The 27,647-nt window shown below is 50.0% G+C and overlaps 1 protein-coding gene across 6 annotated transcripts in view; it reads right to left on the bottom strand.

Annotated features, from left to right (window-relative positions):
• DOCK3 (dedicator of cytokinesis 3) overlaps positions 1-27,647 on the bottom strand; it is a 144,996-nt gene that overhangs the window by 62,100 nt on the left and 55,249 nt on the right. For 5 of the 6 annotated variants that reach the window (XM_075321651.1, XM_075321653.1, XM_075321654.1 and 2 more), the window contains exons 4-5: positions 16,002-16,057; positions 5,156-5,252 (exon numbers count right to left, since the gene is read on the bottom strand). In XM_075321651.1, coding sequence (XP_075177766.1) covers positions 5,156-5,252; positions 16,002-16,057 — 153 coding nt within the window. Of the gene's footprint in view, positions 1-5,155; positions 5,253-8,826; positions 8,905-16,001; positions 16,058-27,647 lie in introns of those variants that run through there. The other variant, XM_075321656.1, reaches the window with a different exon arrangement.

Below are 27,647 nucleotides of genomic sequence, written 5' to 3'. Positions count from 1 at the left end.
GAGCCGAGCGGCACAGTGCCATTCTATAGAGCAGAGCCGAGCGGCACAGTGCCATTCTATAGAGCGGAGCAGAGCGGCACAGTGCCATTCTATAGAGCAGAGCCGAGCGGCACAGTGCCATTCTATAGAGCGGAGCCGAGCGGCACAGTGCCATTCTATAGAGCGGAGCCGAGCGGCACAGTGCCATTCTATAGAGCGGAGCCGAGCGGCACAGTGCCATTCTATAGAGCAGAGCCGAGCGGCACAGTGCCATTCTATAGAGCGGAGCAGAGCGGCACAGTGCCATTCTATAGAGCAGAGCCGAGCGGCACAGTGCCATTCTATAGAGCGGAGCAGAGCGGCACAGTGCCATTCTATAGAGCGGAGCAGAGCGGCACAGTGCCATTCTATAGAGCGGAGCCGAGCGGCACAGTGCCATTCTATAGAGCAGAGCGGCACAGTGCCATTCTATAGAGCGGAGCAGAGCGGCACAGTGCCATTCTATAGAGCGGAGCAGAGCAGCACAGTGCCATTCTATAGAGCAGAGCGGCACAGTGCCATTCTATAGAGCAGAGCCGAGTGGCACAGTGCCATTCTATAGAGCAGAGCAGAGCGGCACAGTCCATTCTATAGAGCGGAGCAGCACAGCACCATTCTATAGAGCGGAGCAGCACAGCACCATTCTATAGAGCAGAGCAGCGCGACACAATGACAATCTATAAAGAGGAGCAGCAAAGCACAGTGCCATTCTATAGAGCATAGTAGCACAGCAATATTCTATAGAGCGGAGCGGCGTGACACAGCACCACTGTGCCATTCTATAAAGTAAGCAGTGAGGCACAGCCCCATTTTACAGAGCAGAGCAGGGAGCCACAGAGTCATTCTACAGAGCGGAGAGGGGAGGCACAGCGCCATTCTGTAAAGTGGAGCGGCAAGGTACAGCGCCATTCTATATATAGGAGTGGCAAGGCACAGCGCCATTCTATAGAACGGAGTAGCAAGGAACAGTGCCATTTTATAGAATGGAGTGCTGAGGCACAGTGCCATTCTATAGAGCAGAGTGGCAAGGCACATTGCCATTTTATAGAGAGGAACGAAGTGCCACAGCACCATTCTAAATAGCGCAGTGGCAAGCACACCGCCATTTTTTAGAGTGGAATGGTGAGGCACAATACTATTCTATAGAGCTGAGTTGCGGTGCACAGCATCATTCTATAGATCGGAGCGACGAGGCACAGTGCCATTCTGTAGAGCGGAGCAGGGAGGCACAGCGCCATTCTATAGAGCGGAGCAGGGAGGCACAGCGCCATTCTATAGAGTGGAGCAGGGAGGCACAGCGCCATTCTATAGAGCGGAGCAGGGAGGCACAGTGCCATTCTGTAGAGCGGAGCAAGGAGGCACAGCGCCATTCTATAGAGCGGAGCAGGGAGGCACAGCGCCATTCTATAGAGTGGAGCGAGACGTCACAGCGCTATTCTATAGAGCAAAGCAGTGAGGCACAGCATCATTCTATAGATCGGAGAGACAAGGCACAGCGCCATTCTATAGAGCCTGTGAATAAAATCTCTAGCACTGATGGGATTGAGTCTGGTACTCTAGTCACATCCAGAGCTGTATTTATGTCTGCCACTCCCATTGTTGATTATACCACGTTTGTTCCTGTTCCTCTTGCGACCAGTTGCTCCATTTATCTCCTCCAGTCCGCAGTCTCAGCCATTACCTCTGAGTGAGGGTGTCCAGGACAGGTGGCCTCCGGAGGTGTATTATACCCCGGGTATTAAGACGCTTATGATATTGCACTACGGCCAAGATACAAATCTGTGAAGTAATGCACCAAAATCCGGGGAGAGCCGCCAACACCCCACATAACATCCAACCAGTGTCAGTGCATATGGGGAGGGGGGAGGCCAAGGATTAAATCCTGGTGGGGGGTGGGTAGGGAGAAACGGATAATATGATCAGAGGATTTGCACATTGGAAAGGGTCGAGATCACTAAACGGCTGGAGGAGGGGAAATAATGGGATCGTAAAGATGGAGCCGCCAGGGGGCATCACCCAATCGCGGAAAGTGGGTCACCGTAATAAGGTCACATCAGCACACGGGCGGTCGAGGAGACACGCGAGCGGGCGGGGGGGGAGTGACCCAGCATGATGGGCAAGTAGTCCTGTACATGAGGGGATTAGATACACAGGTCAGCACATTATCACACATGAGAAGATTAGATACACAGCACAGCAGACAGTATCACACATGGGGGGAGTAGATTAACCGTACAGCAGACAGTATCACATAGGGGAGGATTAGATACACAGCTCAGCAGACAGAATCATGGATTATAAGATTAGATACACAGTTCAGCAGCCGGTATCACACATGAGAAGATTAGATACATGGCTACAATACAGCAGTCGTCTGACACCTGCGGTTGGGGGGGGTCATTACACAGCGCTGGAATCTGAAGGGGAGGACAGCAAAGTCAAAATCTCTACATAACTGAGAAGATCTTGAACCGCCTTTTATACTCCAATCACATCCAAAGCTGTAGTCTGTTTTCCTGGTTAGATCTCACTGCTGCCTCCTGTGGGTTTGCGGCCTGTACAGAGCAATGCGGAGCACGCTGCAGGTTTGGGGTCTTCTCCTCCTGTGCATTTTCTTTCTATACCTGTGCTGAGTGGGCGGTGTCTTCCTGGTAGCTGTGCTATGTGGTCTGACCAATCAGAAGCTTCCTGTCTGCTGCCTCCCTCCTCTTCCTGGCCCCAGCACAGCACCTGAAGTAGGGTCAGCAGAGGAGGATGCGGCTGGTGGTGGCACATCCTGTGAGATCCCTGAGGTTTCCCCAGGACATTCTCTATATTACACAGCACAGATTTTGCCTTGTCCCAATATATCAGCTACAGCCGCTCCAGGCACCGCTGTGAGGCAGGGCCAGCGAGGCGCGAGTCAGTGTGCCACTAGGACGCAGCTCTGATACATGCTGAGTGCAAATCGCTAAGACTATACGCCACTTTGCACCTCTATGATTGAACGCTGAACCGCTCTGCTCCTCTACGACCCAACCCGCTCCCCACCTCTGTGACCCAACCCGCTCCCCACCTCTGTGACGTAACCCGCTCCCCACCTCTGTGACAAAAACTCGCTCTCCACCTCTACGACCCAACCCGCTCCCCACCTCTGTGACCCAACCCGCTCCCCACCTCTGTGACCCAACCCGCTCCCCACCTCTGTGACAAAAACTCGCTCTCCACCTCTACGACCCAACCCGCTCCCCACCTCTATGACCCACAGCCTGCTCCCCACCTCTACGACCCGCAGCCCGCTCCTCACCTCTACGACCCACAGCCCGCTCCCCACCTCTACGACCCCTAGCCCGCTCCCCACCTCTACGACCCAGCCCGCTCCCCACCTCTACGACCCAGCCCGCTCCCCACCTCTATGACCCAGCCCGCTCCCCACTTCTACAACAGGACGCGCACCTCTACGACTGAACGTGCTCCCCAACCTCTATGACCGAACGCGCTCCTCACCCTCTACGACCAACGCCCTGCCCACCCTCTACTACCGAACGCATTCCCCACCCTCTACGACCGAACGCTTTCCCCATCCTCCTCGACCAATGCCCTGCCAACCCTCTACTACCGAACGCGCTCCCCACCCTCTACGACTGAACGTGCTACCCATCCTCTATGACCGAACCCGCTCCCCACCCCTACTACTCAACCCGCTCCACACCTCTACGACTGAACCCGCTCCCCACCTCTACGACTGAACCCGCTCCACACCTCTACGACTGAACCCGCTCCCCACCTCTACGACTGAACCCGCTCCCCACCTCTACGACTGAACCCGCTCCCCACCTCTACGACTGAACCCGCTCCCCACCTCTACGACTGAACCCGCTCCCCACCTCTACGACTGAACCCGCTCCCCACCTCTACGACTGAACCCGCTCCCCATCTCTACGACTGAACCCGCTCCCCACCTCTACGACTGAACCCGCTCCCCACCTCTACGACTGAACCCGCGCTCCCCACCTCTACGACTGAACCCGCGCTCCCCACCTCTACGACCGAACCCGCTCCTCACCCTCTACGACCAACGCCCTGCCCACCCTCTACTATCGAACGCGCTCCCCACCCTCTACGACTGAACGTGCTCCCCATCCTCTTCGACCAAACGCGCTCCCCACCCCTACGACAGAACCCGCTCCCCATCCTCTATGACCGAACGCGCTCCCCACCCCTACGACAGAACCCGCTCCCCACCCCTACGACAGAACCCGCTCCACACCTCTACGACTGAACCCGCGCTCCCCACCTCTACGACTGAACCCGCTCCCCACCTCTACGACTGAACCCGCTCCCCACCTCTACGACTGAACCCGCGCTCCCCACCTCTACGACTGAACCCGCTCCTCACCCTCTACGACCAACGCCCTGCCCACCCTCTACTACCGAACGCGCTCCCCACCCTCTATGACTGAACGTGCTCCCCATCCTCTTCGACCAAACGCGCTCCCCACCCCTACGACAGAACCCGCTCCCCATCCTCTATGACCGAACGCGCTCCCCACCCCTACGACAGAACCCGCTCCCCACCCCTACGACAGAACCCGCTCCACACCTCTACGACTGAACCCGCGCTCCCCACCTCTACGACTGAACCCGCTCCCCACCTCTACGACTGAACCCGCTCCCCACCTCTACGACTGAACCCGCTCCCCACCTCTACGACTGAACCCGCTCCCCACCTCTACGACTGAACCCGCTCCCCACCTCTACGACTGAACCCGCTCCCCACCTCTACGACTGAACCCGCTCCCCACCTCTACGACTGAACCCGCTCCCCACCTCTACGACTGAACCCGCTCCCCACCTCTACGACTGAACCCGCTCCCCACCTCTACGACTGAACCCGCTCCCCACCTCTACGACTGAACCCGCTCCCCACCTCTACAACCGAACCCATTCCACATTTTTATGACAGAACCTGCTCTGCTCCTCTACGACTATATGTCACCTGTTTGCTTCCTCTGCTTCAATCAGTGAATAGAATACACGTTACTATAGCAATAGCTTGTACTGCTGTAAAAAGACATCAACCCCTTCCATGCCGGAGCCAGTGAGATCAGTAGAGCAGGGCATGTCTCCTCTGCACCCAGCAGTGTTGGGGACTCACCACGTACAGCTGCTTCCATAGTGAGGCCCATTCCTGCAGCGTGGACGTCACCTCCGTGACAAGAGGGTCTTCCACAGGAACCACGGTCTCATACTGCCTGCGGGGGAAACAGAGACAGGGCGGTCACATCCTAATACTGGAGCTACTCCGCACCGCTCCCTGATACCAGCCCCCGCAACACTCCTCAATACCAGGTTCCTCTGATTAAGCCACACTGCTCTGTACCCTGATAGCAGTCATCGCTACCCTCTAGAAGTCCCCACGCCCCAATATCATTGCTCCCGCTCCCCGCCCCCACACCCCAATACCAGTCATCGCTCCCGCTCCCCGCTACCAGCCCCCACATCCCAATACCAGCCATCGCTCCCGCTCCATGCTACCAGCCCCCACACCCCAATACCAGTCATCACACCCAGATACCAGCCTTCACTCCCAGATAACAATCACCACACTCCTAAATCAAGCCCCCCCATCACTCCTCGATACCAGTCTCCACTCCCCGATACCAGTCACTGGTCCGTAATATCAGTCTCTGTTCCCCAATACCAGGCCATCCACATGACTCCTTGAGATCAGTCTCCACCCCTAAATACCAGTCACCCCACCTCGATACCAGTCATCGCTCCCCAATACTGTCACGCTCTCCGGGTCCCCTGCCCTACTCCCCGGCTCACCTGCCACGCTCCCCGGCTTCCCTGCTTCTCTCCCCGGTCTCCAGCCTCCATTGCCTGCGGCCTCCAGGCGGTCCGGTCCCCGCTCCCGGCGCCCCTCGGCTACACAGCCCCAGCCCGGCTCTCCTGCTTCCTCCTCTCCGCTCCCTGCCCTGGCTTCTGGCACCCGGGCCGCGCGCATGCGCATTAGGGCGCGCGCGCGGTCACTGACCCTTTCTTAAAGGGCCAGCGTCCACTGACAGGAAATTGAGCACACAGGTACAGGGTATAAAGGGGTTTAGTGTCCAAGTGGGCGGGGCCTGTTCTTCGTGTTTCCCAAGCTAGGAGTCAGGTCTCCCTGTGTTCCTGTGAGATACTCACCTCTCTCTCTTCTAGAGCCGATCCTGCCTCGCCATCCGGTCCTGCCGAATCCCGAACGCTGCCTATCTGCCATCCTGACAGTCCGTTCCATCTCTGATCCCTGCGGTGACCCGTCTTCTCGCTCCATCGGTTCCGGACTCTGCCTGACAACATCTCGGCTTCCGAACCTGAGCTCCGTCACCCGAACTACCATCAGTGACTCCGTGGTCCCAGGGACTTCTGCATACTACTCTTGTACACGGACTATCCTGCTACCTGTAGTGCTCCAGCTACCGGACCCCTTACCATCATCAAGGAGTTCGGCCCAGTGGATCCACCTCCTGGGTCTGCCCGTCCACCTGGCCCTAACAAATACCAGCCTCCACTTTCAATACCAGCCGCCGTTCCCCTATACCAGTTACTGTTACTCAATACCAGTTTCCACACCATGACACCAGTACGCCGACACCTGTACACCGATACCAGTCTTCACACCCCTATACCAGTCATCACTCCCCAATACAACAAGGTCCCCCACATCGCTCCTCGATGCCAGTCTCTGATACCCAATACCAGTCACCACTCTCTGATACCAGTTAGGTACTGTTCCCGGATACTGGTGTCTTTGCCTGTAATATTGGGTTCCCAATTGCTTTGAGTACAGCCATTTAAAGTGACTTTGTGTTGGTCTGTTTCATCAGAGGTTCCGCCTGCTGCTCTATCCTCCACGCTTTACACTGCAGCGCTGATTCATAAGGGATCAGCTATGATGAGTGATTCCAGCTCATTGGAGTCTGTGGTAGTCTAAAATTCTCCTTCTGTCTCATTACAGGTAGCTGTCCCCGATGCTTTACACTGCAGTTCTGAATTTTCTTATGAGGTCACTAAACGTGCCCCAGTAATACAGAACAGAACACTTGAGGGTCTGTGGATGGGTGAACCCTAAAATGTACCAGAATCCCCAGTAGGTGCATATCTGATACTCTGAGCGGAGTTCTAGTTTCTTCTAATCTTCAGGTCCCTTCTGCACTACAAGTACCAGATTAGATTGACCCCTGCCTGTCCTATTGCAGCAAGCAGAAGATCTTGATACACGGGTGCTGGGCAGGAATCTTCTAGTCTAGCATCCATGGTCTGCCCACTGGGTTGTCCCGTTCTTGCCCCTGTATATATGAGTATCACCAGTGCCCGCACGCCTCACCCTCATCGTAGCATTATATCATTATCTTATCCAGCGACATGTAGATAATGCAGATCTTCACCCACTCACCCTGCCCCCACTAACATACACCCAGGACTACCCACCGATCACATGCAGAACCCTGCAAAACAAGATATAGATTGCAACGCCTGCGCCTCCGTTTATTACAGTCCATTACCTATGTCATACACTCACACAATGGCACAGCCTGGCACATCACACAATCACAAGTGATGGCACAGGCTGGCATATCATACATATAGTCACACGATAGCACAGCCTGGTACATCATACATACAGTACAATCACACGATGGCACAGCCTGGCATATCATACAATCATATGCGATGGCAGAGTCTGGCAATCATACATATAATCACACGATGGCACAGCCTGGCACATCATACATACAATCACATGATGGCACAGCCTGGCACATCATACATACAATCACATGATGGCATAGCCTGGCACATCATACATACAATCACATGATGGCATAGCCTGGCACATCATACATACAATCACATGATGGCACAGCTTGGCACATCATACATACAATCACATGATGGGGGAGCCTGGCACATCATACATACAATCAAATGATGGGGAGCCTGGCACATCATACATACAATCACATGATGGCACAGTCTGGCACATCATACATACAATCACATGATGGCATAGCCTGGCACATCATACATACAATCACATGATGGCATAGCCTGGCACATCATACATACAATCACATGATGGCACAGCCTGGCACATCATACATACAATCACATGATGGGGAGCCTGGCACATCATACATACAATCACATGATGGGGGAGCCTGGCACATCATACATACAATCAAATGATGGGGAGCCTGGCACATCATACATACAATCACATGATGGCGGAGCCTGGCACATCATACATACAATCAAATGATGGCACAGTCTGGGATATCATAGGTACAATCACAAAATGGTACAGCCTGACATATACATATAATGGCACAACCTGGCACATCATGCATACTTAATCACATGATGGCACAGCCTGGCATATCATACATACAATTACACGATGGCACAGCCTGGCATATCTCAGATATAATCACATGATGGCACAGCCTGGCATATCATACATACAATTACATGATGGCACAGCCTGGCATATCTCAGATATAATCACACGATGGCACAGCCTGACATACAGTGGCATAGCATAGAGCATACAGCTGTGCAATGTCGTGAGGAATTCATGAAGCATTGAAAGAGTTAAGCGATAAGCCTCCCCCATCAGTGCCAGTGCCACACACAGCCGCCTCCGTGCAGACGTCTGCTCTCCTCCCCTGTGTCACCCATGCACAGTACGCAGGGCACATGCTGGGGGTCAGGGCTGTGTGGATGCTGGACAGGTGGATGGCACAGCGCCCGCCTGGGTGCAGGAAGAAGGATGAAGGCTCCTACCTCTCTGGTATCGCTGCCTCTTCTCCGATCTATGCAGCAATGAGGCATCCGAAAAGAAGCGAAAAATAAACCTCCCACGTACCCGGCACACATCCCCAGAGCACACACCGCTGCTACGCACACACATATATACACACACCGCAGCTACACAATCACATATACACACACCGATGCTATACACACACATATACACATACAAACAGTGGCTACGCACACATATACATACAACGCTGCTACGCACTCACATCTAAACATCCTGTGGCTACGTACACACATACACACCACTGCTACATACGCACATATACACACACCGCAGCTACACATATACACACACCGCAGCTACACATATACACACACTGCAGCTGCACATATACACACACTGCAGCTACACATATACACACACTGCAGCTGCACATATACACACACTGCAGCTACACATATACACACACTGCAGCTGCACATATACACACACTGCAGCTGCACATATACACACACTGCAGCTGCACATATACACACACTGCAGCTACACATATACACACACTGCAGCTACACATATACACACACTGCAGCTGCACATATACACACACTGCAGCTACACATATACACACACTGCAGCTGCACATATACACACACTGCAGCTACACATATACACACACTGCAGCTGCACATATACACACACTGCAGCTGCACATATACACACACTGCAGCTACACATATACACACACTGCAGCTGCACATATACACACACTGCAGCTGCACATATACACACACCGCAGCTACACATATACACACACTGCAGCTGCACATATACACACACCGCTGCCACACATACAACTCGGCTACACACACACACACACACGTACACACACACACACACACACACACACAGCGGTTATGCACACATATACGCAAACAACAGGGCCGCACGCACATACAAAGCAGCTATGCATGCACACACCACGGCAACACATACATGCACACCGCGGCAAAACACACATACATACATACCGCGGTATACACACACACACACACACACACACATACAAACTGCGGCAAAGCACACATACATACATACCGCGGTATACACACACACACACACACACACACACACACACACACATACAAACTGCGGCAAAGCACACATACATACATACCGTGGCTATACACACACATACATACCGCAGCAAAGCACACATACACACACACACACACACACGTCTGCTACATACACACGTCTGCTACGCACACATATACTTACACAGTGCCTTGAAAAGTATTCATACCCTTGAACTTTTCCAAATTTTTTAAACGTTACACCTATAAACTTAAAGCTTAAGTGTTGTTTTTTATTTTTTATTTCATAAATCAATAGTACACATGAAAATATGCAACTTTATAATGTATCTTATCAGAGACATTTGCTTCTTCCTCTGCCAGAATTCATCAGTCACTCACAAAATTCTCAATTCTGAGGTAAAATCTGTATTCAGTGAGGACTTTCCCATTACTGAGATAGGAGCTGGCGGCTGTTACTGATGAGATTCTATGTAGACAGAAGAGGGAGGAGCTAGAGGCAGTGGGAGGAGCTAGAGGCAGAACCCCACCCCCAACTACCTCTACTATCTACATAGAATCTCATCAGTACCAGCTTTGCAATGTAGAGGTGACATTTTTTTGCCCCTTCTTCTTTGCTCTCGCTCAGTGAGATTGGATGGAGACGTCTGTGATCAGCAATTTTTCCATCTTGTCACAGATTCTCAATGGGATTTCAGTCTGGACTGTGACTGGGCCGTTCACACACATGAAAAAGCTTTGATCTAAACCATCTATTGTATTTCTGCAGGATGTTTAGGGTCGTTGTCCTGCTGGAAGGTGAAGCTGCATCCGGCCTCAAGTCTTTTGCAGCCTCCAACAGGTTTTCCTTGACCTATATTTAGCTCCATCCATCTTCCCATGAATTCTAACCAGCTTCAGCTTCTGCTGAAGAAGAGCCTCCCAACAGCATGAGCTGCCACCATCATGTATGACGGTGGGGATGGTGTTTTCAGGGTTAGTTTTCAGCCACACATAGCATTTTGCACTTAGTCCAAGAAGATCTCCTTTGGTCTCCTCTGACCAGAGCACCTTCTTCCACAAGCTCGCTGTGTACCCTAGATGTCTTTTTCCAAAATACAAAAGGAACTTCTTATGGCTTGCTATAAAAAATATCTTTCATCTTGCCATTCTTCTACTAAAGCCAGAATTGTGGAGTATTTGACTAATACTTGTCCTCTGGACAGATTCTTCAACCTGAACCTGGATCTCTGCAGCTCCCCCAGAGTGACGAAGGGCGTCTTGGCTCCTTCTCTAATTAGTGCGCTCTTTGCTTGGGATGTCAGTTTAGGTGGACAGCCATGTCTTGGTAGGTTTTACAGTTTTTGCATATGCCTTGCATTTTTGAGTGATGGATTGACCAATGCTCCGTGAGATGTTCAGAGTTTGGGATATTTGTTTTTATAACCCAACCCTGCTTTACTCTTCTCCACAACTTTATTCCTGACCTGTCTGCTGTGTTTCTTGGTTTTCATGATGCTGATTGATCTCCAATGTTCTCAAACAAACCTGTGAGGCCTTCACAGAACAGCTGTAGTTAGACTGAGAATACATTACACACAGGTGGACTCAATTTACTAGTTAGGTGATTTCTAAAGGCAATTAGTCACTTAGGATTTTATTTAGCGATATTAAACTACATGAGGCTGAATACAAATATACGGCACAATTTTCAGATTTATATGTTTAAAATATTTATAAAGCCATTGATCATTTCCTTTACACTTCACAAATACTTGCACTTAAGGGTGCTTTACACGCTGCGACATCGCTAAAGATATATCGTCGGGGTCACGTTGTTAGTGACGCACATTCGGCTCCGTAAGCGCGTGACACCAATGAGCGACGATCAACGATCACAAAAAAGTCAAAAGTCGTTGATCGTTGACACGTCGCTCCTTTTCATAATATCGTTGGTGGTGCATGCTGCTGGTTGTTCGTCGTTCCTGCGGCGTCACACATCACTATGCTTCCACCGGCAATGAGGAAGGAAGGAGGTGGGCGGCATGTTCCAGCAGATCATCTCCACCTCTCCTCTGCTATTGGGCGGGGCCGCTTAGTGACGCCGCAGTGACGTCGCTATGACGCCGAACGCTCTCCCCCTTGAAGGAGGGATTGTTCGGTGGTCACAGCGACGTCGCTGAAAAGGTATGTGCGTGTGACGCTGCCGTAGCGATAATGTTCGCTACGGCAGTGATCACCAAATGTCGCACAAACAACGTGGGTGGGTGCTATCGCGCTCGACATCGCTAGCAATCGCTAGCGATGTCGCAGCGTGTAAAGCACCCTTTAGTGTTGGTATATCACATAAAATACATTTACGTTTGTGGGGGGTAACAAGAAGAATGAAAAATGTGGAAAAGATCACAGGGTATTAAAACTTTTTAAATGCACTGTACATACACATACAATGTTGTTACGCACCCACATACAGTGCCTTGCGTAAGTATTCGGCCCCCTTGAATTTTTCATCCTTCTCCCACATTTCAGGCTTCAAACATAAAGATAAAAAATTTACGGTAAATTTTATGGTGAAGAATCAACAACAAGTGGGACATAATTGTGAAGTTAAATGAAATTTATTGCTTATTTTAAACTTTTATAAAAAATAATAAACTGAAAATTGGGGCGTGCAATATTATATGTCCCCTTTAAGTTAATACTTTGTAGCGCCACCTTTTGCTGCGATTACAGCTGCAGTCGCTTGGGGTATGTGTCTATCAGTTTTGCACATGGAGAGACTGAAATTCTTGCCCATTCTTCCTTTGCAAACAGCTGGAGCTGAGTGAGGTTGGATGGACAACATTTTTGAACAGCAGTTTTCAGCTCTTTCCACAGATTCTCGATTGGATTCAGGTCTGGACTGTGACTTGGCCAGTCTAACACCTGCATACGTTTATTTGTGAACCATTCCATTGTAGATTTTGCTTTATGTTTGGGATCATTCTCTTGTTGAAAGACAAATCTCCGTCCCAGTGTCAGGTCTTTTGCAGACTCCAACAGGTTTTCTTCAGAAATGGTCCTGTATTTGGCTCCATCCATCTTCCATCAATTTTAACCACCTTCCTTGTCCCTGCTGAAAAAAAGCAGGCCCAAACCATGATGCTGCCACCACCATGTTTGACAGTGGGGATGGTGTGTTCAGGGTGATGAGCTGTGTTGCTTTTACGCCAAACATATCATTTGGCATTGTGCCAAAAAGTTCGATTTTTGTTACATCTTACCAGAGCACCTTGTTCCACATGTTTGGTGTTTCCCAGGTGGCTTGTGGCAAACTTTAAACAACACTTTTTATGGATATCTTTGAGAAATGGCTTTCTCCTTGCCACTCATCCATAAAGGCCAGATTTGTACAGTGTACGACTGATTGTTGTCCTATGGACAGACTCTCCCACATCAGCTGTAGATCTCTGCAGTTCATCCTGAGTGATCATGGGCCTCTTGGCTGCATCTCTGATCAGTCTTCTCCTTGTTTGGGATGAAAGTTTGGATGGACGGCCGGGTCTTGGTAGATTTGCAGTGATATGATACACTTTCCATTTCAATATGATCGCTTGCACAGTGCTCCTTGGGATGTTTAAAATTTTGGAAACGTTTTTGCAACAAAATCCGGCTTTAAACGTCTCCACAACATTATCATGGACCTGCATGTTGTGTTCCTTGGTCTTCATGATGCTCTCTGTCCGTTAAATAGAACACTGACACTATCACAGAACAGGTGCATTTATACGGAGACTTGATTACACACAGGTGGCTTATATGTATCATCATCAGTCATTTAGGACAACATTGGATCATTCAGAGATCCTCAATGAACTTCTGGAGTGAGTTTGCTGCACTGAAAGTAAAGGGGACAAATAATATTGTACGCCCCAATTTTCAGTTATTTTTTAAAAAAGTTTAGAATAAGCAAAAAATTCCGTTCAACTTCACAATTGTGTCCCACTTGTTGATTCTTCACCATAACATTAACATTTTTATCTTTATGTTTGAAGCCTGAAATGTGGGAAAAGGTTGAAAAATACAAGGGGGCCGAATACTTTCGCAAGGCACTGTATGTATAAACACACTGGGGCTACACACACACACATACTTACACCCAGACAACCTGTAGTAACGCACGCAAAACGTGCAGTAATAGACAACCCACAGTCACACATACACAATCCGCAGTTACACACACGACCAGCAGGCACACGCAACCCGTAAACAAACACACACAACCCATAGTCACTGACACAACCTGCAGTCACACACAAGCACACTTTCACCTTCACACCCTGAGTGCCATTGTGATGTGCACTGTTTTGTAGCACTATATTCACACTTTCCTGTATCTGCTCTTTAGGTCTAGGATTCTCTTCAGGAAACAGGAGCCTCAGGATGAACAGAGCTGTAGATCCATCACACACATGTGAGGTGCTACTTTCTTATTAATAAGATGAAACCCCCGGGATCTGAGCTTAGTGGAACCCCCACCCCTTCAGACACAATATGTGGCCAAGAAGAGGAGGCATCCCAGCAGGACAAGCAGGCAGGATCATACATCTCTAACACCAGATGTCAGACCATTACCTGCACAGATCCGGGCACCCAACTTTTCCAGTCTTGATTGACAAATCTCTGAGTGCATAATGGCACAGCTATAACGACCTCTAGGAGACCAGCACAATAGCTGGCAGCACAATGGTTGTCACCCAGCTTTTCTAACATGGAGATGACTGTGGCTTGGTCTGATTGCAGCCGTGGAGAACTCTTCAAAGATGTGTCTGGCATCCTGAGTGCACTCATAAAATATGCATGTTACAGGGCGCTATTACCATCAGAGTGGCTGGAGGTCATGAATATTTCATACACATCCTGCACAGTGTTCACCTTGGAGGGGCAGCAGCCCCATGTGCACTTACACAGGACTGCCCGAAAATACATGAATGGAGGAGGAGGCGGCGGTGACACCATCACAGATTGTGGCCGTCGTCTCTCAGATTCCTCCACTCTCCGCAGGCGCCGATCTGTCACACTGATCACCGGCGCAACCTCATTCAGTGGAAGCCGCTGATACTGCAGGGGCTGAAAATGTCACAGACTGGATCAACTTACAGCTCGTCACATGCGGACAAACCTCGACCCGTAGACTGCACTATCTACCAAAGAGGCCGCAAAAGAGCGGAGGAAAAGCATCTAATGTGTGAAGAAACTATTTAACTACTCCAGCCACCTCAAAAGCAGCAGACACATCCAGAGCTGCACTCAAAATTCTGCCGTTAAATTATGTCATAATAAGTCTCATCCAGAGCTGTAGTCTCTACTACGCTGTTACATCATGTCTTATCCTCCAGTCACCTTCAAAGCTGCAGTCACCATTCTGCTGTAACATCATGTCTTATTCTCCAGTCACCTCCAAAGCTGCAGTCACTATTCTTCTTTAACATCATGTCTTATCCTCCAGTCACCTCCAAAGCTGCAGTCTCTATTCTGCTGTAACATCATGTCTTATCCTCCAGTCACCTCCAGAGCTGCAGTCACTATTCTGCTGTAACATTAGGTCTTATCCTCCAGTCAGTCACTACTCTGCTGTTACATTAGGTCTTATCCTCCAGTCACCTCCAGAGCTGCAGTCACTATTCCGCTGTTACATCATGTATTATCCTCTAGTCACCTCCAGAGCTCCACTTACACATCTAACATTAAATTATATATCTTCTATGTGTTCATGTTACATCTTTGGCTGACTATCAGGCTCAGCTAGATTTGATCTCAGGGGTGAAGCTGATCGTCTGTCACCTGGTCTTCCATAAGTTCCCCTCTTACAGTTCTTCCTGGCAGTCAGGGTCATATCACCCCACTCTTCTACCCCTCTCACTGGGCAGAAACATCTTGTAATTGATTAAGTCTCTTGCATGAATGATACAAAGCGAAACATCCCCTGCATCGGCACTATCATCACTATAATGCTCTGTGCGGCGTGTCAGGGTAAGTCTATTGGAGTCGCCCAGTTTTCCAAGGAACAAATAAAGAACAGATGATAAACCCCCGAATACACCACATGTGCAGGCCCTGCGGCGACTGCTCGCCTGACTCACCCTCTGTTGCTGATGGCGGCTTTCTTCAGATGAATGATATTAGCTGGGAAGATTCCCTGCAGAGAGAAGAGGAGAACATTAGAAGAATCCCAAAACTGCACATTCAGTGGGAGAAAGGAAAAACAAAATAAAAGAGAGGACCTGCCCTCAGCAGGGAGAACACCTGCCACCAGCGATCACAGGACCTGCCTCCACAGGGCAGAGGGCATGCACCCACACAAGAAGAGGACCTGCACCCACACAAGAAGAGGACCTGCAGAAGAGGACCTACACCCACACAAGAAGAGGACCTGCACCCACAGATGGCGAGGACCTGCACCCACAGAAGGCAAGGACCTGCACCCACAGAAGGCAAGGACCTGCACCCACAGAAGGCAAGGACCTGCACCCACAGAAGGCAAGGACCTGCACCCACAGAAGGCAAGGACCTGCACCCACAGAAGGCAAGGACCTGCACCCACAGAAGGCAAGGACCTGCACCCACAGAAGGCAAGGACCTGCACCCACAGAAGGCAAGGACCTGCACCCACAGAAGGCAAGGACCTGCACCCACAGAAGGCAAGGACCTGCACCCACAGAAGGCAAGGACCTGCACCCACAGAAGGCAAGGACCTGCACCCACAGAAGGCAAGGACCTGCACCCACAGAAGGCAAGGACCTGCACCCACAGAAGGCAAGGACCTGCACCCACAGAAGGCAGGGACCTGCACCCACAGAAGGCAGGGACCTGCACCCACAGAAGGCAGGGACCTGCACCCACAGAAGGCAGGGACCTGCACCCACAGAAGGCAGGGACATGCACCCACAGAAGGCAGGGACATGCACCCACAGAAGGCAGGGACCTGCACCCACAGAAGGCAAGGACCTGCACCCACAGAAGGCAGGGACATGCAACTACAGGGAAGAAGACCTGCACCCACTACAGAGCTGTGTGTGATTATAAGGCAGGGGTCAGATGGCCATAGAACTCAGAAGAGGATGGCATCGCAGTCAACACACTGGCCGGGGCTGTCCTGACCCGAGCTTTACAGCTTCATGTATTTCTATACAGATCTCACGCTCAGGTGAGGAGAACCGCCGGCCAGTCCGGGCATTGTGATTCAATCGTCGTCTGTGTTTTACAGCTGTCTGACTCCAGCCTAACTAACACATCTGCAGGTTCCTCTCAGCTTCAGCCTCCATCTCACAGGCAGCCAGTGTTACAATATTGCTGCATTACAGCTGAGCTCAGAGAGCTGCAAATAATGTGTTTGCAAGATGACAAAGTTAATTTCTCCTGTTCTGTGTTAGTTACTTGTCTCTCACTGGTAACGCCCCTTCTATTTAAAATAAGCTCTGCAGGCCGTTATCTTTCAGGCAACATCCTCCCCATAGCCTGGAAGATGTCATTTACATATAAGAAAAACGTGCATTTCTCTGGAATAAAACATCAGATCACAGATATTAAGGCACAATTATATTCAGCTTCCTATGACCTGCATGACCATATAGATGGCTCAGGAGGGTTGATCATACTAACAGATTCCCTTTAAAGAGAACCTGTCATCAGGATCAGGCACGATAAACTACGTTTAGTTTATCATGCCTGATCCTGATGAGAGGTTCTCTTTAATGACATGGGTAAGGAATGTGGCTGGAGGCTGATGCCAGGTTGACCCAGTTAGCAAAGACCTCTCTAGTTCCAGTGGCCACATAATCCACTATTAGAGGTGGGCACAGGCAGTTTGTGCCCCTGGCACGTGGAGCTGATGGCGCCCTCGACGCTGGGACACACGGGCTGCAGAGAGGTCACTGTAGTGTTACTGAAGAGCTGGGAATTTGTCTCCTGACCCGCTGGTCTCTACATGAGGGTCACCTCTGGCTCTGTGTGCAGGACCTGGTATCCACTAAAGGTTTCTATGGAGAAGTGAAGAGTGGCTCTGCAATGAGCGGGTATAATGCTGCCATTGTGCTAGCCCTCACCCGCCCCCACCAGTCCTGAATGTCTATCGCCCATCACTGCGGATTTCTCCTCTTCCTGTTTTTCTCACACGGTTATTTCTATATAGAATTATCTAATTGTGTCCATTCTCTCCTATCAGTGCAGGAAAACTAGCGTAGCATAACTGGTGGGACTACAAATCCCAGCAGAGCCCCAGCACAATGCCCCTAACAGCACAGAAGAGATATGGGCTTCAGCACTACTCTAGTATTGATCTAATGGCCTAAAAAGTACCAATGAAATACAGGAACTAACAACACTAAGCATATACTGACGCAATCCGCAGGCCTCTGTGATAGTGAGGAGGTGGAGGTAATAAGGAGGAGGCAGAGAGTGAGGAGGAGGCAGAGAGTGAAGAGGCAGAGCGCGAAGAGGAGGCAGAGCACGAAGAGGAGGCAGAGCGAGAAGAGAAGGCAGAGCGCGAAGAGGAGGCAGAGCGAGAAGAGGAGGCAGAGCACAAGGAGGAGGCAGAGCGCAAGGAGGAGGCAGAGCGCAAGGAGGAGGCAGAGCGCGAGGAGGAGGCAGAGCGCGAAGAGGAGGCAGAGCGAGAAGAGAAGGCAGAGCGCGAAGAGGAGGCAGAGCGAGAAGAGGAGGCAGAGCGCAAGGAGGAGGCAGAGCGCAAGGAGGAGGCAGAGCGCAAGGAGGAGGCAGAGCACGAGGAGGAGGCAGAGCGCGAGGAGGAGGCAGAGCGCGAGGAGGAGGCAAAGCGCGAGGAGGAGGCAGAGCGAGGAGGCAGAGCGAGAAGAGGAGGCAGAGCGCAAGGAGGAGGCAGAGCACGAGGAGGAGACAGAGCACAAGGAGGAGGCAGAGCGCAAGGAGGAGGCAGAGCGCAAGGAGGAGGCAGAGAGTGAGTAGGAGGCAGAGAGTGAGGAGGAGGCAGAGAGTGAGGAGGAGGCAGAGCGCGAAGAGGAGGCAGAGCACGAAGTGGAGGCAGAGCGAGAAGAGAAGGCAGAGCGAGAAGAGAAGGCAGAGCGTGAAGAGAAGGCAGAGCGTGAAGAGAAGGCAGAGCGTGAAGAGGAGGCAGAGTGAGGGGGCAGATATTACTGAAAAGGCAGGGTATGAGGGGGTAGAGCTTACTGAGGAGGCAAGATGTGAGGGGGCAGAGCTTACTGAAGAGGCAGGGTGTGAGGGGGCAGAGCTTACTGATGAGGCAAGGTGTGAGGGGGCAGAGCTTACTGATGAGGCAAGGTGTGAGGGGGCAGAGCTTACTGAGGAGGCAAGGTGTGAGGGGGCAGAGCTTACTGAAGAGGGAGGGTATGAGGGGGCAGAGCTTACTGATGAGGCAGGGTGTGAGGGGGCAGAGCTTACTGATGAGGAAAGGTGTGAGGGGGCAGAGCTTACTGAGGAGGCAAGGTGTGAGGGGGCAGAGCTTACTGAAGAGGCAAGGTGTGAGGGGCAGAGCTTACTGATGAGGCAGGGTGTGAGGGGGCAGAGCTTACTGATGAGGCAGGGTGTGAGGGGGCAGAGCTTACTGATGAGGCAGGGTGTGAGGGGGCAGAGCTTACTGAGGAGGCAAGGTGTGAGGGGGCAGAGCTTACTGATGAGGCAGGGTGTGAGGGGGCAGAGCTTACTGAGGAGGCAAGGTGTGAGGGGGCAGAGCTTACTGATGAGGCAGGGTGTGAGGGGGCAGAGCTTACTGAAGAGGCAAGGTGTGAGGGGCAGAGCTTACTGAAGAGGCAAGGTGTGAGGGGGCAGAGCATACTGAGAAGGCAGGGTGTGGGGGGCAGAGATTACTAATGAGGCAGGGTGTGAGGGGGCAGAGCTTAATAAGGAATCAGAGTAAGAAACGGTGGAGCCTAGTGAGGAGGCAGAGTGTGGGGAATCGGAGCATGATGAGGAGGCAAAATGTGGGGAATCGGAGCATGATGAGGAGGCAGAGTGTGGGGAATCGGAGCATGATGAGGAGGCAGAGTGTGGGGAATCGGAGCATGATGAGGAGGCAGAGTGTGGGGAATCGGAGCATGATGAGGAGGCAGAGTGTGGGGAATCGGAGCATGATGAGGAGGCAGAGTGTGGGGAATCGGAGCATGATGAGGAGGCAGAGTGTGGGGAATCGGAGCATGATGAGGAGGCAGAGTGTGGGGAATCGGAGCATGATGAGGAGGCAGAGTGTGGGGAATCGGAGCATGATGAGGAGGCAGAGTGTGGGGAATCGGAGCATGATGAGGAGGCAGAGTGTGGGGAATCGGAGCATGATGAGGCAGAGAGATGGAGACTGAGGAAAAGGCAGTGCGTAATAAAGTGGCAGAGGGTGAGAAGGAGCCTAATGAAGAGGCATAAGGAGGTGGAGTGGGAGAAGGTGCGGGGTGTGAAAAAGGGTCAGAGAGCAATCTGTAATAAAGACACCGGAGAGAGTAACAAAAAGTGTAATTAGGATGAATAAAACAGTATTATATAAAATAGGAGGCGGAGCCAGTGATGCAAAGGGTGGGGCATAGCTGTAATGCTCCGTATCCCACATGTGCTAAATAATCTCAAACTTCTGTGTGACCAAAAATGCATTTCAAAAGTGTCAGGAAGCTGAAGGGTGAATTTCACCCAGGAGGCGCCTGCTACATCTCTGTTCACTCGGTTTAGTGCATTAACTGGAGAGCTGCGCTGTCGGCTACATGTCGCTAAGTGGTGGCTCAGAAATGAAAGCATGAGAACATGGAGGAGTGGAAAATCCCTTCTGGAAGAATAAACACAGAAATTATTTATCGATTCCACGTCCAAAAAACGGACTTGCCCTCCCCGTCATCACAAATAGAACAAGTGTATAAATATAAAAATCATAAAAAAGGGCAGGCCCCAGGACAAACTACAAATATCAGGCAGGCCCCTGGACAACTACAAGTAATACACAACCCATATGACCACTAAAGGAATCAGGCTGGATCCAGGACAACTACAAGAATTAGGCAGGTCGCAGGACAACTACTAGTACCAAGCTGGACTAAGGACAATTACAAAAACCAGGCAGGACAAAGGACAACTGCACGTACCAGGTAGACCCCAAGACAACTACAAAAACCAGGCAAGGCCAAGGACAATTACAAAGTACCATGTAGGGCCCAAGACAACTAAAAGAACCAGAATAGATTAAGGACAACTACAAGAACCAGGAAGGACCAAGGCAGCTGTATCAGGTAGACACCAGGAAAATTAAGAACCAGGCTGTCCCTGGGAAAACAACAAGAAACAGGTTTAATCCAGGACAACTGCAAGAACCCGGGACAACTACAAGCACTACGCTGGATTCAGGATACAAAGAATCAAGCAGGCACTAGGACAACCTAAATTACCAGGCAATTCCCAGGATAACTACAAGAACCAGGCATACCCCAGGAAAACTACAAGTACCAGGCAGGTCACAAAACAACTAGAAGAACCAGGCAAAATCCCTGACAACTACAAGTACCAGGCAGGACCCTGGACAACTCAAAGCACCTGGCAGTACTTAGGATAACTACAAGTACCAGGTAGGACCCAGGACAACTACAAGTACTAGGCAGGCTACAAGACAACTATAAATAATAGGCAAGACTGATGACAACTACAAATACCAGGCAAGACCCATGACAACTACAAGTACCAGGTAGGCCCCAGGACAACTACAAGAAACAGGCAGGCGCCAGGACAATTACAACTACCAGGCTGACCCCAGGGCAACCACAAGTACCAGGAAGCCCCTAGGACAACAAGTGCCAGGCAGGCCCCCAAGACAACAGCAAGTCCCAGGCAGGCCCCAGGACAACTACAAGAACCAGACAAGACCAAGGACAAATACCACGCAAGATCCATGACAACTAAAAGTACAAGACAGACTCTTACAAAAACCAGTCAGGGCTCACAACAACTACAAGCACCAGGTAAGCCACAGAACAACTACAAGAACAAGGCAGGCCCCAGGACAACTACAAGAAGCAGGCAGTACCAAGGCCAACTACAAATATCAGGCAGGCCCTAGGACAACAAGTGTCAGGCAGGCCCACAGGACAAGTACCAGGTAGGCCCCAGGACAACTACAAGAACCAGGCAGGACCAAGGACAAGATCCATGACAACTAAAAGTACAAGACAGGCTCTTACAAAAATCAGTCAGGGCTCACAACAACTACAAGCACCAGGTAGGCCACAGAACAACTACAAATATCAGGCAAGCCCAACGACAACCACAAGTACCAAGAAGGCTCCAGGACAACTACAAGTAATAGGCAAGACTGATGACAACTACAAATACCAGGCAAGACCCATGACAACTACAAGCACCAGGTTGGCCACAGAACAACTACAAGAACAAGGCAGGCCCCAGGACAACTACAAGAAGCAGGCAGTACCAAGGACAACTACAAATATCAGGCAGGCTCTAGGACAACAAGTGTCAGGCAGGCCCACAGGACAAGTACCAGGTAGGCCCCAGGACAACTACAAGAACCAGGCAGGACCAAGGACAAGATCCATGACAACTAAAAGTACAAGACAGACTCTTACAAAAATCAGTCAGGGCTCACAACAACTACAAGCACCAGGTAGGCCACAGAACAACTACAAATATCAGGCAAGCCCAAGGACAATCACAAGTACCAAGAAGGCTCCAGGACAACTACAAGTACCAGGGAGGCCCTAGGACAACCACAAGCACCAGGAAGGCCATATGACAACCACAAGGACCAGGAAAGCCCTAGGACAACTACAAGCACAAGGCAGCTCTCAGGACAACTACCAGTACTAGGCAGGCTCCAGGGCAACTAAAAGAACCAGACAGGCCCCAAGACAACTTGAAGTAACAGGCAGGTCACAGGATAACAAGTACTAGGCAAGCCCCAGGACAGCAACAAGAACCAGGCACCCATCAAAAGAACTACAAGTACAAGGCAGTCCCCCAAGAGAATTACAAGTACCATGCAGGGCCCCAAGATAACTACAAGAACCAGGCAAGAACAAGGACAACTGCAAGTACCAAGTAGGCCCCCAGGATAACTACAATTACTAGGCTAGTCCCAGTAGAAGAACCATGCTGGATCCAGGAACACTACAAGAACCGGACAGAACCTAAGACAATTATAAGTACAGGCAGGCCCCAGGACATCTACAAGTACAGGGAGGCCCCAGGACAACTACCAGTACCAGGCTGGACCAAGGACAAATACAAGAACCAGGCAGGATAAAGAACAACAGAAAGTACCAGGTAGACCTCAGGGCAACTCCAAGAACCAGCCTGAATCCAGGGCACCTACAAGAACTAGGCCAAGTCCAAGGACAGTTTCAAGTACTAGGCAGGCCCCAGGATAGCTACAAGTGCCAGACAGGCCCCAGAACAGCCACAAGTACCAGATAGGCCCCAGAACAACTAAAAGAACCAGACTGGATCCAGGACAACTACAAGATCCAGATAGGACCAAGGACAACTGAAAGTATCAGGTAGTTGTCTGCCAGGACAACTAAAGAAGCAGGCTGGCCCGCCCCAGGACAACCACAAGAACCAGGCTGGATCCAGGACAACTACAAGAACTAGGTTGGATCCAGAACTACAAGAATCAAACAGGTTCTAGGACAACTACAGGTACTAGGCAGGTCCCAGAATAACTACAGGTACCAGGCATGCCCCAGGATAAGTACAAAAACAAGGTTGGTTCCAATTTCACTACAAGTACCAAGCAGGCCACAAGGCAACTATAAGTACAAGGCAGGCCCCGAAGACAACTACAAGTAACAGCCAAGCCCCCAAGAAAACTACAAGTAACAGCTAAGCCCCCAAGACAACTATAAGTAACAGGCAAGACCCATGACAAATACAAGTAAAAGGCAGGACCTAGTACATCTACAAGTGCCAGGCAGAACACAGGACAATTGCAAATGCCAGTCAGAACCCAGAACAACTACAATTACCAGGCAGTACTCAGGATAACTACAATTACCAGGCAGGACCCAGGACAACTACCAGTACTACGCAGGCTACAAGACAACTACAAGTAACAGGCAAGACCCATGACAGCTACAAGCAAACCCCAGGAAAACTGCAAAAACCAGGCTAGCCCCAGGACAAATATAAGAACCAGGCTAGAACCAGGAAAACTATATGAAGCAGGCAGGCCACAGGACAACTACAAGAACCAAGTTGGATTCAGGGCAACTTTAAGAATCAGACAGGCCACAGGAGAACGACAGGTACCAGGAAAGTTACAGGACAACTACAGGTATTATGCAGGCCCCATGCCAGGCATGTACCAGGAAAACTAAAGAACAAGACATGCCACAAGATAATTACGAATACCAGGCAGGCCACAATACAACTACAAAAACCAAGCAAGATCCCTTACAACTACAAGTACCAAACAGGAACCAGGGCCACTACAAGTGCCAGGGAGAACCCAGGACAATTGCAAGTACCAGGCAGGACCCAGGATAACTACAAGTACCAGTAAAGAACCAGGACAACTACAAGTACCAGGCAGGCTACAAGACAAGTAACAGGCAAGACCTATGATAACTACAAATGTCAAACAGGGCCAAGGACAACTACAAATACCATGCAAGACTCATGACAGGCACACAGACAATTACAACAACCAGGCCGGGCGTACGACAACTAGAAGCACCGGATAAGCCCATGGACAACAACTATAAGAACCAGGCAAGACCCAAGGCAACTAGAAGTAACAGGCAAGCCCTATGACAACTAAAAGAACCAGGTAGGACCCAGAACAACTACAAATATTAGGCAGGACCCAGGACAACCACAAGATCGAGGCAGGCCCAAGAACAACTACAAATACCATGCAGGCCAAAGGACAACTATTAATAGTAGGCAGGCTCCAAGACAACTAAAAGTACCAGACAGGCCCCCAAGACAACTACAAGTACCAGGAAAGACCCATGACAATTACAGGTACCAGGGAAGACCTCTTATGACTATAAGTACCAGGCAAGACCCAGAAAAAGTAAAAGAACCAGGCAGGACCAAGGACAACTGGAATGACAAGGCAAGGACTTCAGATGTACAAGAACCAGGTAGGACCAAGAACAATTTCAAGCACCATGACAACTACAAGTACCAGGCAGGCCCCAGGACAACTACAAGAACTATGCTGGATCCAGGATAACTGTCCCACCTAAGCGGGGAATAGTTGTAAAATTATGTGTAGGGGAGGAGCTTGGCACCTTTATTGCTGGATGTTAGAGGAACCTTTTATCAATGACTACAGGCAGAGATATACAGTTAGGTCCAGAAATATTTGGACAGTGACACAATTTTCGCAAGTTGGGCTCTGCATGCCACCACATTGGATTTGAAATGAAACCTCTACAACAGAATTCAAGTGCAGATTGTAACGTTTAATTTGAAGGTTTGAACAAAAATATCTGATAGAAATTGTAGGAATTGTACACATTTCTTTACAAACACTCCACATTTTAGGAGGTCAAAAGTAATTGGACAAATAAACCAAACCCAAACAAAATCTTTTTATTTTCAATATTTTGTTGCGAATCCTTTGGAGGCAATCACTGCCTTAAGTCTGGAACCCATGGACATCACCAAACGCTGGGTTTCCTCCTTCTTAATGCTTTGCCAGGCCTTTACAGCCGCAGCCTTCAGGTCTTGCTTGTTTGTTTGTCTTTCTGTCTTAAGTCTGGATTTGAGCAAGTGAAATGCATGCTCAATTGGGTTAAGATCTGGTGATTGACTTGGCCATTGCAGAAGGTTCCACTTTTTTGCACTCATGAACTCCTGGGTAGCTTTGGCTGTATGCTTGGGGTCATTGTCCATCTGTACTATGAAGCGCCGTCCGATCAACTTTGTGGCATTTGGCTGAATCTGGGCTGAAAGTATATCCCGGTACACTTAAGAATTCATCCGGCTACTCTTGTCTGCTGTTATGTCATCAATAAACACAAGTGACCCAGTGCCATTGAAAGCCATGCATGCCCATGCCATCACGTTGCCTCCACCATGTTTTACAGAGGATGTGGTGTGCCTTGGATCATGTGCCGTTCCCTTTCTTCTCCAAACTTTTTTCTTCCCATCATTCTGGTACAGGTTGATCTTTGTCTCATCTGTCCATAGAATACTTTTCCAGAACTGAGCTGGCTTCATGAGGTGTTTTTCAGCAAATTTAACTCTGGCCTGTCTATTTTTGGAATTGATGAATGGTTTGCATCTAGATGTGAACCCTTTGTATTTACTTTCATGGAGTCTTCTCTTTACTGTTGACTTAGAGACAGATACACCTACTTCACTGAGAGTGTTCTGGACTTCAGTTGATGTTGTGAACGGGTTCTTCTTCACCAAAGAAAGTATGCGGCGATCATCCACCACTGTTGTCATCCGTGGACCCCCAGGCCTTTTTGAGTTCCCAAGCTCACCAGTCAATTCCTTTTTTCTCAGAATGTACCCGACTGTTGATTTTGCTACTCCAAGCATGTCTGCTATCTCTCTGATGGATTTTTTCTTTTTTTTCAGCCTCAGGATGTTCTGCTTCACCTCAATTGAGAGTTCCTTAGACCGCATGTTGTCTGGTCACAGCAACAGCTTCCAAATGCAAAACCACACACCTGTAATCAACCCCAGACCTTTTAACTACTTCATTGATTACAGGTTAACGAGGGAGACGCCTTCAGAGTTAATTGCAGCCCTTAGAGTCCCTTGAAAAAGAGGAGGCTATGCATTACAGAGCTATGATTCCTAAACCCTTTCTCCGATTTGGATGTGAAAACTCTCATATTGCAGCTGGGAGTGTGCACTTTCAGCCCATATTATATATATAATTGTATTTCTGAACATGTTTTTGTAAACAGCTAAAATAACAAAACTTGTGTCACTGTCCAAATATTTCTGGACCTAACTGTAGGTGGATATATGTTGAGTCAGAGATACCGGACTAGGGCAAAGATGAGAAAGACGAGAAAAACAGAAAGGGAGAGATGGATCGAGACACAGAAGGAAGAGAGAGAAGAGAGATGGATCAAAGATGAGAGAGTTACAGACCACTGAGCGAATGATGATGAGGTGAATGGAAGGCGCCAATGAGTGGATGATGGTGGGATCGGCAGAAGGAGACCCAACTTCACACTGAAACAGGAGCTGCACACAATCGGCTCGGCGGGGCCCTTCCTTCCTGACTTCTTTTTATAGGTTGTGGCTTTCGGCACTAATGAACTGTTAACGAGCGTGCAATTACTTATGCTAATGTACAGCTGGAGGCAAGCGGGGTCCGTGCCTCGCTCCTCAGTGACACCAGGCAGGGGCACATAGAACATGGCAGCGCCCTGTGACACTAAACTACTACATAATTGGGGCACCCAGAGGTTGAAAGGCTGCAGCGGGCATGACAGACATGGAATGAGGGGCCGGGGCACACTACACAGAGCAGGATGGGAGGCGTGAGAAAGGGGTTGTGTGGTAAGGAGGATTATCACCAGCCAGTCCGCTCAGGCCGTGAGAAGGAGGACATAGTGTAGGAAGGCCATACTGTGAATATTGTGGGCCAGAATCTCGCCTGTTCCTTTACTGGCACCTGACATACTCTGTGCTGCTGGGGAGCGTTCTCTTCTGGTCTGTGACTTCTAATGAGATCCTAATACTTCTGTCCTGAAATACTCTGTGCTGTGACCTTGCTCCATTCATTATGCAAGGATCAGGGTACTGCCTTTAAGCAGAGACACACAAGACCTGGAGATAAAGCC

The sequence above is a fragment of the Anomaloglossus baeobatrachus genome, chromosome 8, assembly GCF_048569485.1.
Source record: "Anomaloglossus baeobatrachus isolate aAnoBae1 chromosome 8, aAnoBae1.hap1, whole genome shotgun sequence".
In the NCBI taxonomy this organism is placed as follows: domain Eukaryota; kingdom Metazoa; phylum Chordata; class Amphibia; order Anura; family Aromobatidae; genus Anomaloglossus; species Anomaloglossus baeobatrachus.
This window is presented reverse-complemented; position numbering and strand designations above follow the sequence as displayed.